Raw genomic sequence first — 16,061 nt, 5'->3', positions numbered from 1 at the left:
AGAGTGTACAAATGGAAGCATTTAGTTCCATGTGTACACTCTCAGAGTTACAAACCCGTAAGGGGCCATTTGGAACCCCCCCGCAAGGAACCCACTGGTGTAGCAGAGTGTTTCCAGTGAGCCAACATGCACAATATCAGCACCCTGACTCTGTTTGACCAGAATGGAACAGAGCCTTCATTAGTATCATTGGGAAGTGGGAACACCTGTGAAGGAAGTAATAAAGAGGCCCAATTTCTTTACAATATGGCTGCTGTGCATAGAGCCAATTGCCTTGTAAAAAAAACTCCCCAAAAATATCACTCACAGCTCAGTTAACTCAACTGAATGGACTGTGACCTGGCTGAGCGTCTGAACGGGTGGACGGCCAGGCTGCTAGAGGAGGAGACAGGCTGGGACAGGATGTCCTCCATCTTCTTTTGGTAGCGCTCCTGGACCTTCAGACCCTGCTGATGCTCCCTCTCTGTCTGAAGCGTGTCTGCGTCCAGCAGACCCTGTCGGTGCTTCATCTGGGCCAGAAGATCCTCCTGGTACGTCTCACACCTCTGCTTGTGACTGCAGGGTTTCAAGGACGGGTTAGAGAAATACTTATTATGAAACATTCAGTCGTATCGCCGTGATTCATTGGATATTTACTGAATATTCCATCATTGTTCATCATCACGTCCAATAAAACAAAAGACTGAGTTTGATTGTTGGAAGCCGTGGTGTAAAGTAACTAATTACATTTACTCAAGTACTGTACTTAAGTACAATTTTGAGGTACTTTTACTTTACTGGAGTATTTCCACGTGTCTATACTTTTACTTCTACTCCACTACCTCAAGAGGCAAATATTGTACTTTTACTCCACTACAATTATTTGAAAACTTTAGTTACTAGTTACTTTGCAAATATAAATTATTATGTTAGAAAACATGCATTAACCACTTTAGCCCTATTTTATACCTAGGCTATTTGAAAATCTGATCTACAAGCTCACAACGCATCGCATCGCGACGTGTTGTGAGCTTGTAGATCGGCTATTTTCAAACATTTTAGTACTTTTACTTTTGGTACTTTAAGTACATTTTGATACAATACTTTTTCACTTTTACTCAAGTAAATTTTGAATTCCGGACTTGTAACAGAGTACTTCTACATTGCAGTATTGATACTTTTACTTAAGTAAAACATTTGAGTACTTTTACCACCACTGGTTGGAAGCATAACAGAAGGCTCAGGCCTGCAGCCTGGTGGAGCTCAGGCCTGCTTCTGACGGTTTAGCAAACACATCAACCTGGTTGGAAGTGAGAAAGTCTCTTCTGCCTTCCAGTTTGTCTAGTAGTGGGAACTCTTTGTATTTATATTATTTTTGGTACACATACATCTGTAAAGAGTTACGGTGCTTGTTTACATACCATCTTTTATAAGTGTTAAGGTGTTTGTGACGTACCATCTTTTCTGTTCCTCGTCCAACAGTTTGAACTCCTGGACAGTTCTGTTCAACTCAGTCGTCTCTTCATCCAACTGCAGCTGCTGTTGCGCGCTCTGATCCACTATGACACACACACACACACACACACACACACACACACACACACACACACACACACACACGCACGCACACACACGCACACACACACACACACACACACAAACACACACACACAACCACTTAAACCCTCTAGACTTAGAAAACTGAACCTTAGCAAGGAAGCATACTAGCACCTTTACTGTTCCTGACGTGATATATGTATACAACAATAACATATACATTATGTATACTAGTCCATACCCGGTCGACGCATCCGTGGGGGGATATGCGCACATGATCTGGCAACCCGTAACCACGGCGACATTCTTTTACACAAAAACGCGAATAAACAGCTGAGATAAATAATTATTATATAATATGAACATGAATATTAATATAATATTACATGTGTGTTGGAGCTGTAGATGTGGTGTCTCCATCATTATATATATAATATAATATGAATATAATATTACATGTGTGTTGGAGCTGTAGATGTGGTGTCTCCATCATTATATATAGTATATAATATGAATATAATATTACATGTGTGTTGGAGCTGTAGATGTGGTGTCTCCATCATTATATATATAATATAATATGAATATAATATTACATGTGTGTTGGAGCTGTAGATGTGGTGTCTCCATCATTATATATATTATAATATAATATGAATATAATATTACATGTGTGTTGGAGCTGTAGATGTGGTTTCTCCATCATTATATATAGTATAATATAATATGAATATGAATATAATATTACATGTGTGTTGGAGCTGTAGATGTGGTTTCTCCATCATTATATATAGTATAATATAATATGAATATGAATATAATATTACATGTGTGTTGGAGCTGCAGATGTCGTGTCTCCATCACATCCCTCATCAGTCTGCTCCTGGCGCGTCCTTCCAGCTGTTTCTTCTCCTCTCTCTCGCTCCAGATGTGCTGCAGCTCTGCTCCTATGAAGCGCTGCGTCTCCTCCTCCTGTCTCCTCTGCTCCTCCCTCTCCTCCTGCAGGTACTGACGGTACCGCCTCTCCTCCTCCTGGAGCTGGAGCTAAACACGCGGACAGTGGTGTAAAGTAACTAAGTACATTTACTCAAGTACTGTACTTAAGTACAGTTTTGTGGTACTTTTACTTTACCTGGAGTATTTCCAATTGTCTATACTTTTGCTTCTACCCCACTGCATCTCAAAGGCAAACACTTTAGTTACTAGTTACTTTGCAGATATAAATTATGAAATTGTAAAACATACATTAACCACTTTAGCCCTATGTTATACATAGGCTATTTGAAAATAGCCGATCTACAAGCTCACAACGCGTCGCATCTATTATTATGTTGCTTAATGTATGTTTTGTAATAATAATCAAAAATCAATACAAAGTAACTAGTAACTAAAGTTTTCAAATACTTGTAATGGAGTAAAAGTATAACATTTGCCTCTGAGATGTAGTGGAAGAAGTAATGTAATGACATTTTTAAATACTCCAGTAAAGTAAAGATTACAAAAATAATATGTACTTAAGTACAGTACTTGAGTAAATGTACTTAGTTACTTTACACCACTGGTATTATTATTATTATTATTATTATTATTATTATTATTATTATTATTAGTAGTAGTAGTAGTAGTAGTAGTAGTAGTAGTAGTAGTAGTAGTAGTAGTACTACAGTTACTTTACACTACTGAGAATACACTGTAAGTAATGATGATGTCACCTTCTTGTGGGCGGCCTCCTGCCGGTCGTCGGTGTCCTCAGAGACGAGCTGCTGGAGGAGACACATGTCCACAGCCAGCTGGTCCTGCTGCTCCCTGGACACACGCCGGCTCTTCAGGCGTAAACATCTGTCCAGCTGCCTGCGGCGTTCCTCCTGGTCCTTCTGCTTCTGGAGACGAGCCTGTTGCTGCTCCGCGCTGTGTGTCTGTCTCTGTCCTATCTGAGGGACAACACAACACACTGGCCCTCATTTATCAATGGAGTGTAAAAAATGGCGTATATTTTTGCCTATATTTCGCCTTACACCAAAGTCCAAGTGACATTTATCAAGCGGTCCTATACAGCCAATCCTAGCGTACATTTGGTCGGAGCTTTGATAAATCTGACGGCTGAAAACGAGCGTCATTTAAATAACACTCCCTTAAATATTCTCGAAACGCCCCGATTTTACGACATGAAGAACCAGAATACGACCAAACAAAGCATGGAAAGACAATAAGAAAGAGTTTTGCCGGCTCGCCTCGCCTCGCTGCCTGTCAAGTCACACACACACACACACACACACACACACGCACACGCGCACACACACACACACACACACACACACACACACACACACACACACACACACACACACACACAATGGACCTCCAGAAGGCCTTTGACACCGTTAATCACCCAATTATGATCAATAAGCTCAAAGCAATAGGTTTTGATGATACGTCAGTGAACTGGATGAGATCCTACCTGGAAGGGAGGGAGCAAGTGGTGGAAGTAAACGGCACCCAGTCCCCCCCCTCCCTGTGACTTGTGGTGTCCCACAAGGAAGTATACTAGGACCTTTACTGTTCCTGATATATGTGAATGATATGTCATCAGCCTGCGACTGCAAACTGTTCCTGTTCGCAGATGACTCGGCCCTGCTAGTCTCGGACAGGGACAGGCTGCAGGTTGAGAAAACTCTCAGCTCCGAACTCAACAAGATCTGCATCTGGCTCTCTGACAACAAACTCTCATTACACCTGGGTAAAACTGAATCCATCCTCTTTGGGTCCAGTCCTAACCTTAGCAAGGCAGAGAGTTTCACGATCAAAGTGGGTGATGATGTCATCAAAAGAAAGGATGAAATTACCTACCTAGGCTCCATCTTGGAGGCAAACCTCTCTGGTAACAAAAACGCCGAAAAAGTGATCAAAAATGTCAAACAAACAACACGCTATTTGTGGAGGATTGATCGTCTAGTCAGTAGGAATACTCTGAAGATTCTTGCAGGGGCCCTCATTCAAGGTCATTATGATTATGCATGCACTTCATGGTATCACAACACCTCCAAGGCCTTAAAAACAAGGCTCCAAACATCCCAAAACAAACTTGTAAGGCTACTTCTTGGCCTCAATCACAAAACCCATCTAACCCCTGCTCATTTTGCTAGGATTGGATGGCTTAGGGTTGAGGACAGAGTACAGCAACTTGCTATGGGCCTGGTCTTCAAGATACACCACAACATTGGGATCCCCCTGTATTTGTCAAAATACTTCCAAAATGTTAATGAAGTCCATGATCATAACACCAGAGGCAGCTCCACAAATCATGTTCAACCCAGATTTGGCTCAACTAAGGGAATTAACTCGTTCTCATGCTATTCATCAAAAATGTGGAATGCCCTACCAAAAGGAGTAAAGGAGTGTAAAACCCTACTCACTTTCAAAACTGCCCTAAAGATACACCTTCAGGAGGCTGCAATTCGAAAATGGCCCCTGTCTAAGTCTTAACCTACCCCCCCCTACCCCCCCCCTCCTTCATTTTCCTCTTTTGTATAAATATATATATTTTTTTCTCTCTTCATACCAGTAGCCTGAAAGCTGATTGTATGACATTCTGTATAGTAGTGTGTATATCTGTCTGCCTCTTATATGTCATCATGATTTGTGTGCATGGGGTTCTCATCTTAAACAAGCTTAGTGCTTAATGAGAGTTCCAGTTTAGTAGACCTTGTATTGTGAATTTGTACTTCCATGTACTGTTATGTACTGTCATGTACTATTCTCATGTCTTACTAAATAAACTACATCAATCAATCAAAACACACACACACACACACACACACACACACACACACACACACACACACACACACACACACACACACACACACACACACACACACACACACACACACACACACACACACACGCACGCACCTACTTGCAAGCCCAACTGCATAACGGTACAATCTTTGTCAATCAAGAAGGCTAGTAGCTTACATGAATGACAGATTATGATACCACATTGCCATGAATGGAATACGTTTGCATATTAATTTATTTAACCCATACCGAGCAGTGCGCGTTCGAGTTACACTAAAATAAAGCAGTCATGTAGGCTATTACCATTTCCCAGTGAGACTCGGACGGGCGAGTCCTGTGCCGTGCCGCGTTAATGAGAGATAGATAGTCTGGAGAGAACATTATTGGATGAAGGCTGGTGTGTGTTGGACCGTGGGTTAAATGTCCGATCTCTCTGTGGCCATGAAAAGATAACAGCGGTGCTGCGGCACTGGTCCAAACTCCCGAAAATGCTCTCGCATAAGCGCTCGTATATTTTGAAAACAGCAGATCTACAATTGTAGATTTGCTATTTTCAAATAGCCAAAGCAGCCAGATCTGCAATCTTATCTGAATGGCTGTTAAAACAGTTTGTTTAAATGAGTTTATAAAATGTTATATTTTCAGGGATTATTTATTAGTGTGATATATATATATACATTTTGGAGTGGATACATGTGTCCAGATGCCTGTCAGACGGTCAGACAATGCTGCTCCGCAGGTCTAGGATCATGGAACAAACAGGTGTAGCCAAAGTCAACAACTGCCTCCGACCTGACGTGAGATCTGAGCGTGCCATGTGCTAAACTCAAAGTCAGGATATATTGATAAATGACGAACGTTGCGGTGATCTCGCCGTACGTCCATTATTTGGTCTGCACCGCGTTGATAAATGAGGGCCATTGTCTGTCTCTGTCCTCTCTGAGGGACAACACAATGTTTGTACACAACACAGCACACTGTCTGTCCTCTCTGAACAACACAATGTACACCACACCACACCACACCACAGTGGCCACACCACACAACACAACACAACACACATTGTCTCTCTATCCTCTCTGAACAGTATTTAGTCTATTATGCACTATGAGCTTGTAGATCTGCAATTATATATATTTTTAAATCGTGGAAAATGTGTGCAAATCTTTGAATATATATATTTTTAAAGCCAACAATTGTAACTCAAATCCTTGCTTCTGGTGGGGGTCCCTGGAACAAAATATTTTGAGATGGAGGGGTTCGCGGCCAAATACATACAATACATACAATTTTGGGGGTCCTTATAGCAACATAAGTTCTTAATTTTTGAAACTGTTAGTAATTAAACGACATTTGTATAATCCCCCAGAAGCAAAGATTTAAGGTACAAATGTTCGCTTTAAAATATATATTCAAAGATTTGTAAAAATGTTCATGGTTTAAAACCAAAATGCAGATCTACAAGCTCATAGTGCGGCACTCGGTGCCGCACTATGAGCTTGTATATCTGCTATGTTTGAACAGCCAAAGAAATCTAAAAATGACCGGCAGCGGTTCCGGTAGGAGACACACTGAGTCTCCTTTGTGCCTCCTACCGGAACCGCTGCCTACCGGCCCGCTGGTCATCAAATTATTGGCTTAGGAATGTGACAAAAACTAAAAAATATCACCCCATGAATTCAAGTCTCCATAGGGTGACTAATCCATAGAAAAAATATTCTTTGGGGTGAACTATCTCTTGGGTTAATATTTGCAACCAGTCTCTCACCAGAAGTTGCGCCTCCTCTTCTTTGAGCAGCATGGTCTCCCGCCTCCGCTGCTCCACCGCCTCCACCTGAGCCTGCAGCTGAGCCAGCACCTCCTCGTTGCTCCTCCTCTGCCTCCGCCCCTCCTCCTGCTCCCGCTCCTCCTTGGCTCGCCGGTCCGCCTCCCACAGCCCGGCGTAGAGCTCCTCCTCTTCATGCCGCTGCCGCCGCGCCTCCTGCGCGCTCCGCAGCTGAGCGCCGCGCTCCGCGCACACCTGGTCCTGACGGCGCTTGGTCTGCGTCGCGCGCAGCTCCTCGCTTTGCTCCCTGGAAAACGGTTAAAAACACACGTTAAATAATAAACGCGTAGCAACAGAAAAGGTGTCCCGTCACAGTTTTTACAATGTACACCCAGGCTAACTTCAGGATTTCCATCAAGAGCAGCTTGGGGACCCCCAAACGATTAGCTTAATGTGCAACATTGTTTTCTCACTCAACACAACAGTAAACAAAAATATGATTATTTTGGGGGGTCTCCACTTCAAATATGATTATTTTGGGGGGTCGCCGCCTGAAAAGTTTGGGAATCCATGGGCTAGACCACACTCTCTCATCACATCATTGCATCCTATTATGACATCAATCAATCAACTTTATTGTCACGACACAGTTACATGTAAAAGTGAGGTGAAACTCTTGGCCTGGCTTCACGTTTGCAGTTCGAAAGAGTAAGAAAGAAGATGTGAATAAACGAATATAAAATAAGAATATAAAAAAAAGAAGGCTGAATATATATCAGCATGTTAAAATCTATATCCTGTGAATTAAAAGAGGTGAAGTAATGCATTCACTGTAGTGCAAGTCAGTATCAAGCAGCTTGTATTTAAAACAGTTTATTACACGGCGTGGTTGAATGCTTGATTCTCATTGGTCAATCGCTAAATTCAGCAGTGTTGCATTTCTGGATAATGACCGATGAGCTCAATAACAGACCTCTGTCTAAGCAAAGACTCAGAACACCTGTTCATATCAACCTGTCTAATCAAAAATTCAGAACACCTGCTCATATCAATCTGTCTAATCAAAGACTCAGAACACCTGCTCATATCAATCTGTCTAATCAAACACTCAGAACACCTGCTCATATCAACCTCTCTAATCAAAGACTCAGAACACCTGCTCATATCAACCTGTCTAATCAAAGACTCAGAACACCTGCTCATATCAAGCTGTCTAATCAAAGACTCAGAACACCTGCTCATATCAACCTGGCTAATCAAAGACTCAGAACACCTGCTCATATCAACCTGTCTAATCATAGACTCAGAACACCTGCTCATATCAACCTGTCTAATCATAGACTCAGAACACCTGCTCATATCAACCTGTCTAATCATAGACTCAGAACACCTGCTCATATCAACCTGTCTAATCATAGACTCAGAACACCAGCTCATATCAACCTGTGCTGCTTGATTTTATGCTGTATCCAACATGACAGCCATGGGAACAAACATAATGTAATTTACAGCTAAATGTTGCTCTCAAGAATGTTTTTGAAAACATTTGAAGTGAGAAATAGACGATGCAGTAACAGAAAATGTATTCTATTCGATCAACACTTCCTTGTTTTCCGAGGCGACCGTGTCCGCCCAGCGCAACACTTATAGAATACTTTCATGGCTGTAAGCAAGGGAATACTTTGTTTTGTTGTTTCTTTTGGGTCAATTTATTAATTTATTTAGTAATTAGCCGTGTAATAAGAGGGATAATTGATAGATGTTTTGGCTTTTCTGACTTTATTTGACAGGACAGTAAGCTGACAGGAAATGGGGAGAGAGATGGGGAGTGACAAGCAGCAAAGGCCGTCGGGATCGGGATTCGAACACGCAACGTGCTGTCAGGCTACACTGAGCCTAGGTGCCTGGACCGCTACGCCAGAGGTCCAGGCCCGCAGGTCATTATTGAGTAATAAGCCTCCGCTACGTGTCGGTGCCTAATCAGCCTGTCGGGATTTATTTCTCAATAATGACGCATCAATTATCCCTTGCATAACTGCTCATAAAATCACTATAATTAGTATTATCATTATTATTATTATTACCTGTATAACTGCTCCATCTTGTCTTCCACCAGCTGCAGTCTCTCTCTCTCTCTCTGCTCCTTCAGAGTCCTAGCTCTCTCTCTCATCCTGGCCTGTCTCTCCAGCACCGTCTCCTGCTTGGCCTCCAGTTCTCTCTGCAGTTCCTGCTCCTCTGTCTGCAGCATGGAGCGCAGCCTGCAAAGGGTTTATATTATATTAATGATATGATATTAACATAACGTTATATTACATCTGTCTGCAGCATGGAGTGCAGCCTGCAAAGGGTTAATACACTTCTTTGCCATTTTTTAAAACTATTTTTGAAAACATTTTCAAATAGTTTAACTAGCCAATCTACATCGACACGTTGTGAGCTTGTAGATCGGCTATTTGAACAATTTGAAAATGTTTTTTAAAAATAGTTTAAAAAAATGGCAAAGACGTTTAGGGATAACGGGTAAGGCACCGGCAAAAATAGGGCCCTATATTAATGATATTATATTAACATAATGTTATATTATTATATTATATTATATCTGTGGTCATCATCTCATACTGACCTGGTCCTTCTATCCTCAGTGGTCATCTCATAGTGGTCCAGGGCCTGCTGGGTCCTAGTGCCCACCGTCTCCAGGATAAACCTCTGAGTGGTGCTCTGCTCCCAGCTGTTCTTCAGCTCCCAGGCCTGCTGGTTCTTGCTGAACTCTGCTGCCCCCTGGTGGCGGGCGGCCTCCTGCCTCCTCCTCTCCTGGAACAGGAGGTCTGGGGGGGGTCTGGATGAGGAGACTCTCGCCCTCTTTAACGCATTAAAAACCGAGAAAAACATCATCAAACAGACATTTTAGATTGGAATCACTTTAACCATTATTTTATATGTTGGTAGCCTCTATCTCCAGGCTTTTATTTTCCTTCGTGTTTTGCTAAAAAATAAGAGCCTGGACCAGGCTGTTGACATTCCTGGCATAGGAAGTGGGAGTCAACCTTTCATTTCCCCAACCAACCAGAGTGCAGTGGGTGTCGCTCCAACCAATGGGAGCCCACGGATGTTTTCTCCGGAGATTTTGAATCCGCCCCTCTAGACCAGATATCAGACGGGCTAGGGCAGGCTAATACGTTGGCTATTCAAAAATAGCAGCTCAATTGATTGATTGAATACTTTATTATAAAAGCCTATGAAAGTACAGTTCAATACAAGGTCTGCTAAGAGGATTTAAAACCCAAGAAAGCACCATGGCTTGTTTCCATTGGGGTCCTTTGTACTCAATTCATAGAGACATTTAATGACAGACAAATATACGCTACTATGCAAAACATCATATAAACAAAAATATGTACCGTAAAATCTACAAGCAAACATATCTACAAGCTCATAGCGCATCACTTTGTAGTCACTATCACAATATAGAGCTATTTATATAACTCTATATTATATACCCCCCCCCCCGAACTGTTCACTGTACATATTTTTGTTTTTGTTTTCAAACTGTTTATGTGATTTTCTGCATAGTAGGCTATTGTTTATTTGTCTGTCATTATATGTTTCTGAATTGAGCAGTGGTGTAAAGTAACTAAGCACATTTACTCAAGTATTTTTACTCTACTGGAGTATTTCCAATTTTCTGTACTTTTACTTCTACTCCACTACATCTCAGAGGCAAATATTGTACTTATACTCCACTACAATTATTTGAAAACTTTAGTTACTAGTTACTTTGCAAATGTAAATGATTACATTATAAAATATACATTAACCACTTTAGCCCTATTTTATACCTAGGCTATTTGAAAATAGTAGCTCACCACGCGTTGCATCGTGACGCGTTGTGAGCTTGTAGATTTGCTATTTCAAACATTTTAGTGCTTTTACTTTTGGTACTTTAAGTACATTTTGATACAAATACTTTTGTACTTTTACCTTACAGGTCTGTAACTCTGAGAGTGTACAAATGGAACCAAATGGACCCCGATAAGGGTCCATTTGGTTCCATTTGTACACTCTCAGAGTTACTGGGGGTCCTTGAAATGAGAGATTGAGACCCTCTGGCTACAACACAACAAACACATCATAAACCGAGTGTCTCTTGTTAATATAAATGTTAAATGTTTCTTAAAGTCTCTGTCTTCACTCACCAAGGCACCAGAGTAATTAATAATACTAATAATACTAATACTAATACTAATACTAATAATACTACTACTACTACTAATACTAATAATAATAATAAAAATAATAATTATAATAATTATAATAATAACAATAATAACAGTGGTGTAAAGTATCTAAGTACATTTACTCAAGTACTGTACTTATAAGTAAACATTTTTTTAATCTTTACTTTACTGGAGTATTTTACATTTTCAGTAGCCTACTTTTACTTCTACTCCACTACATCTCAGACTCAAATATTGTACTTTTACTCCACTACAATTATTTGAAATCTCTAGTTACTACTTAGACACTTTGTAAGCTTGTAGATCTGCTATTTTCAAAAGATGTTTTATACATTTTGAAGACTTGTGTAACAGGACATTCTGCATAAGGAGTGCTTTTACTTTTTGTTACCGGACTTTTACTTGTAACAGAGTGTTTCTGCATTGCAGTAGCCTATTGATACTTTTACTTAAGTAAAACATTTGAGTACTTTTCCCACCACTTAATAATACTCACCAAGGCACCAGAGTGAGGCGTCGGTCCAATGAATTCCTTCTGAGGTTTTGTCTTCAACATTTTCATGAATTTGTCTACAAACAGCAACACGGATCAAACTGGTCAAAATGGTGCTGGGCTACGCTTTTAGGTTCCCATGGCAACCATCAAACAAGGAGTTAACACGTGGATGACGCCAGCTTCACTCTGTTTACATTCCACGGCCTTTGTCTCCCTCCAGTGGACACGGTCAATATTACAACTAAGTATACCCACACGTCTCATAATATTCAAATAGTTTATTAAACAATTGTTTGCAAATATTATATTTTTGTCATGTCTGTTTATTAGTAGGCCTACATTATATTTTAATTATAGATATTATTTTTTGTTTTTAAAGGTAATTCATCTCATGCAAACCTAACAGCTGTGTGTGTGTGTGTGTGTGTGTGTGTGTGTGTGTGTGTGTGTGTGTGTGTGTGTGTGTGTGTGTGTGTGTGTGTGTGCGTGTGTGTGCGTGTGCGTGTGCGTGTGCGTGTGCGTGTGCGTGCGAGTGCGCGTGCGTGTTTGTGTGCGTGTGCGTGTGCGCGTGTGCGTGTGCATGTGTGTCTTATTATACTTATGAGGACCAAATATCCCCACAAGTAGTAGAATATGAGTAATAGAGGTATTGAGGAACCATTTTCCTGTTCCTCACAAGAAAAATGGTTCATTTATACATATATTTTTACAATTAAGAAAGGATTCAGGTTAGTGTTAGGATTAGACATTTAGAAGTAGGTTTAATGGTGAGCTTTATTTAAACAGCACTTTTCATACATAGAAATGCAGCTGAAAGTGCTGTGCAATGCAGCAAAAGCAATTTAACCCATTTAGACCGGTAAAGAATCTGTGTAATTTTTAGATTTCTTTGGGCTATTAAAAAAAATAGCAGATATACAAGCTCATAGCACGGCATGAGAATACACACATTCAAAACAGGCGGTTACATTTCAGTATCAAAGGCAAAAGCATGTCCGATCAGTCAACTGTCCACACGAGCATGTATTTTTTAAAACGTTTTTAGCTCAGGGGGGGTGGGGGCTAAAAATGTTGATGATTTTTCAAAAAATAGCAGATCTGCAAGCTCATATAGCGTGGCACAGAGGTGCAGCGCTATGAGCTTGTATATCTGCTATTTTTGAATAGCCTAAGTATAAAATAGTGGATTGGTTATAGCTCAAAATCACAGATTAGGAGGCGTGAATGCAGCATCACCTTCATGTTCTTCTGGGTTTTTAACTATAATCTCTAGTGCACTGGTTCCCAAACTGGGGTTGTCCCCAGATGATTAACTTTAAAGGGATAGTTCACCCCCAAAACGTTTTTTTCCCCTATCGATTAGTCACCCCTTGGAGACTTGAATTCATGGATATTTTTTTGATTTTGTCGCATCTCTAAGCCAATCATTTGATGACCAGCAGCGGTTCCGGTAGGAGACACAAAATAGTATCCTTTGTGTCTCCTACTGGAACCGTTGCTTACCGGTCCGCTGGTCATCAGATTATTGGCTTAGGAATGCGACAAAAACAAAAAAAATATCCATGAATTCAAGTCTCTAATAATCGATAGATTTTTTGGGGGTGAACTATCCCTTTAAGTGTAAACCTAACTCTGAAAATGTACAGATTTGACCAGGCGTGTGCACAGTTCATGTGAGCTATTCTCATTGGCTCTATTTTCCCCATCAGCCCTGCAGAGGAGATAAGCTTCCGAATGTCTGTGTGGCAGTGGTGGAAAAAGTACTCAAATGTTTTACTTAAGTAAAAGTATCAATACTGCAATGTAGAAGTACTCCGTTACAAGAAAAAGTCTGGTGTTCAAAAACTACTTGAGTAAAAGTACAAAAGTATTGTTATCAACATGTACTTAAAGTACCAAAAGTAAAAGTACTGAAATGTTTGAAAATAGCAGATCTACAAGCTCACAACGTGTCACATCGGCAAATGGCCTAGGTTTAAAATAGGGCTAAAGTGGTTAATGCATGTTTTATAATGTAATAATTTATATCTGCAAAGTTACTAGTAACTAAAGTTTTCAAATAATTGTAGTGGAGTAAAAGTACAATATTTGCCTCTGAGATGTAGTGGAGTAGAAGTAAAAGTATAGACAATTGGAAATACTCCAGTAAAGTAAAAGTACCTCAAAATTGTACAGTACTTGAGTAAATGTACTGTAGTTGAGAGTTATTTTTCCACTCTGAATAATTGAGGGGAATGAAAAATGCAGAGGCCATCAAAACAGTTAGTTTCTCTCTGGTGAGACCTGACCCCAGCTATGTATTAAACAAACAAACAAACACACACACGCACGCACGCACGCACAAACACGATTTGGTGTAGAGGGAAAAAAGATGGGGATCAAATATTGGAGGTTAACAAAGTAGGCCTATATAGGGTTTAAGTGGTTACTTTAAGTATGAGTAAGGTCATACCTCTCATACTGTGCATCGGTGTGAATTGTTGCTTGTGTGGACAGTTGACTGATCGGACATGCTTTTGTCTATGATACTGTGTGACTATGTCCATCAGTGGTTCTCAACCTTTACAGGCAGTGACCCCCCAAAATAATCATATTTGAACTGGGGACCCCCCCACCCTGACAAGCACTATAATGTAGGAGTTGAGGCGTTATTCATGTTTATGTTGTACTCAGACTGCAGTCAACCCCAAAGGGAGATTCACTCAAGACCCAGAGAGAGGGGGTCTTTACTTGTGTCAATTCTACACTCATCAAGCAGGGTGGTCTTCAACGTCAACGTGCCCCCATCTCTGCTCCTCCAGCTCGCGTGAAAAATAAACACATCGATCAAGTGCTGTACATTATAGCCGAAAACCCCCCAGAGAGCAACAAACAAACCACTCGCCTTAAGAGGAAGTCAGCATCCATTACTGGTATTGCAGTACTTTGACAAACAGCAACGGGCTCACGAATGCTCTGAACACCCTTCCCCCGAATGCCATACAGCAAGGGTCTTCAAGCAGGGACCCCCCACTGCATATTGGATTCATGTTAAATGTGTAAACCCTCAATACTTTGTAAACTTGACCTTTGGCTCGGTACTTGGTCTGCTCTTTTTTCCCTCTGCACCAAACGTCTCTCCCTAGCCTGGCAGAGGGAGTGTAGCACCTAGGATTACTTAGACAATTGGCACTGGGTGAAAACAATGGGGTTGCAAAATTGTGGGATACATTTTTTGAAAAAAAAATAAATACAAATCACACAAAGATTTGGCGGCCCCCCCCTGCAGTATCTCTGAGGACCCCATAGTGGTCCCGGACCCCTATGGGGTCATACAGGTACAAGCAGCGAAATGTTGGTGTGGCATGGTCCGCAGGGGCATCGCTAATGAAAACACCCATGCATCAATAGGCTACAACACTGTTTCTCAAACGGTGGGTCGGGACCCATCTTTGGGTCATATAGACCAATTTTTAGTAAATATCTCCTTTTTTCCGTTTCCTACATTTAAAAAAATATATATATACATGTAAATATCACCACTTATCATCAATCAAAAACAATTCCACAATTTTTCAAAAGTATTTCATGAATAAAATGAACAAATCAAATCATTTCAATAGATACATTTTAAAGTTTAAGAAGTAGTGAAAATAGCAAATCTACAAGCTCACAACGCGGTATGAATGGTTTGGGTCCCTGGGCAAATAATGTTTAATTTCTCTTCTGGGTCTTGAGCGAAAACGTTTTGTAACCACTGGGCTACAACACACAGTAAAGGAATCACCTGGAAAGCTTGTGCTGTTCGATGTAATTCAAAAAGCATACAGCTGGAGTTTTAACTCCAGCAGGCTTTTTTTTCTCTTCTCACCAATAAAAGGTGTGCACGTTTAGGATGTCACTGTGACCAAACCATTCATAGGATCCGTGCAATATTTGGTGGTCATTTTTTTGTTGACTAATGTATGTAAATGTGCCACTTGTGGGACAGTGGTTACATAAACACAACTTAACTTTTGTACGTTCTATGTGTTCCGGTACTTAAAGTGGCACTACGTAACTTTTTTAAAATCAATAAATGTAATTTAGTCCAATCTGTATGGTAGAGTCAGTATACAATATAACTTTTGGGGTGGTTGTATTTTGTCTCCCTGCTCTTCTATTGAGACATTTAGATCATGCCAAAGGTCATGTCTCACCTAGACACAGGGATTTTGACCTGATGGTCAAGATTCAATTTATCCCCTCAGCA

At 40.7% G+C, this 16,061-nt stretch overlaps 1 protein-coding gene across 1 annotated transcript; it reads right to left on the bottom strand.

Moving 5' to 3' along the window:
• Nucleotides 1-314: 314 nt before the first annotated feature.
• cfap53 (cilia and flagella associated protein 53) lies at nt 315-9,988 on the bottom strand (the record flags this gene model as incomplete). Its single annotated transcript, XM_080451710.1, has 8 exons — nt 315-555; nt 1,436-1,538; nt 2,364-2,580; nt 3,249-3,467; nt 6,313-6,324; nt 7,103-7,406; nt 9,184-9,357; nt 9,723-9,988. The coding sequence occupies 8 exons, from the start codon at nt 9,986-9,988 to the stop codon at nt 315-317; spliced, it is 1,536 nt and encodes a 511-aa protein (XP_080307836.1).
• Nucleotides 9,989-16,061: the final 6,073 nt, after the last annotated feature.

The sequence above is a fragment of the Gymnoscopelus braueri genome, assembly GCF_963280865.1.
Source record: "Gymnoscopelus braueri genome assembly, chromosome: 15".
In the NCBI taxonomy this organism is placed as follows: domain Eukaryota; kingdom Metazoa; phylum Chordata; class Actinopteri; order Myctophiformes; family Myctophidae; genus Gymnoscopelus; species Gymnoscopelus braueri.
Note: the sequence above shows the minus strand (reverse complement) of the source record. Positions and strands in the feature narration are given on the sequence as shown.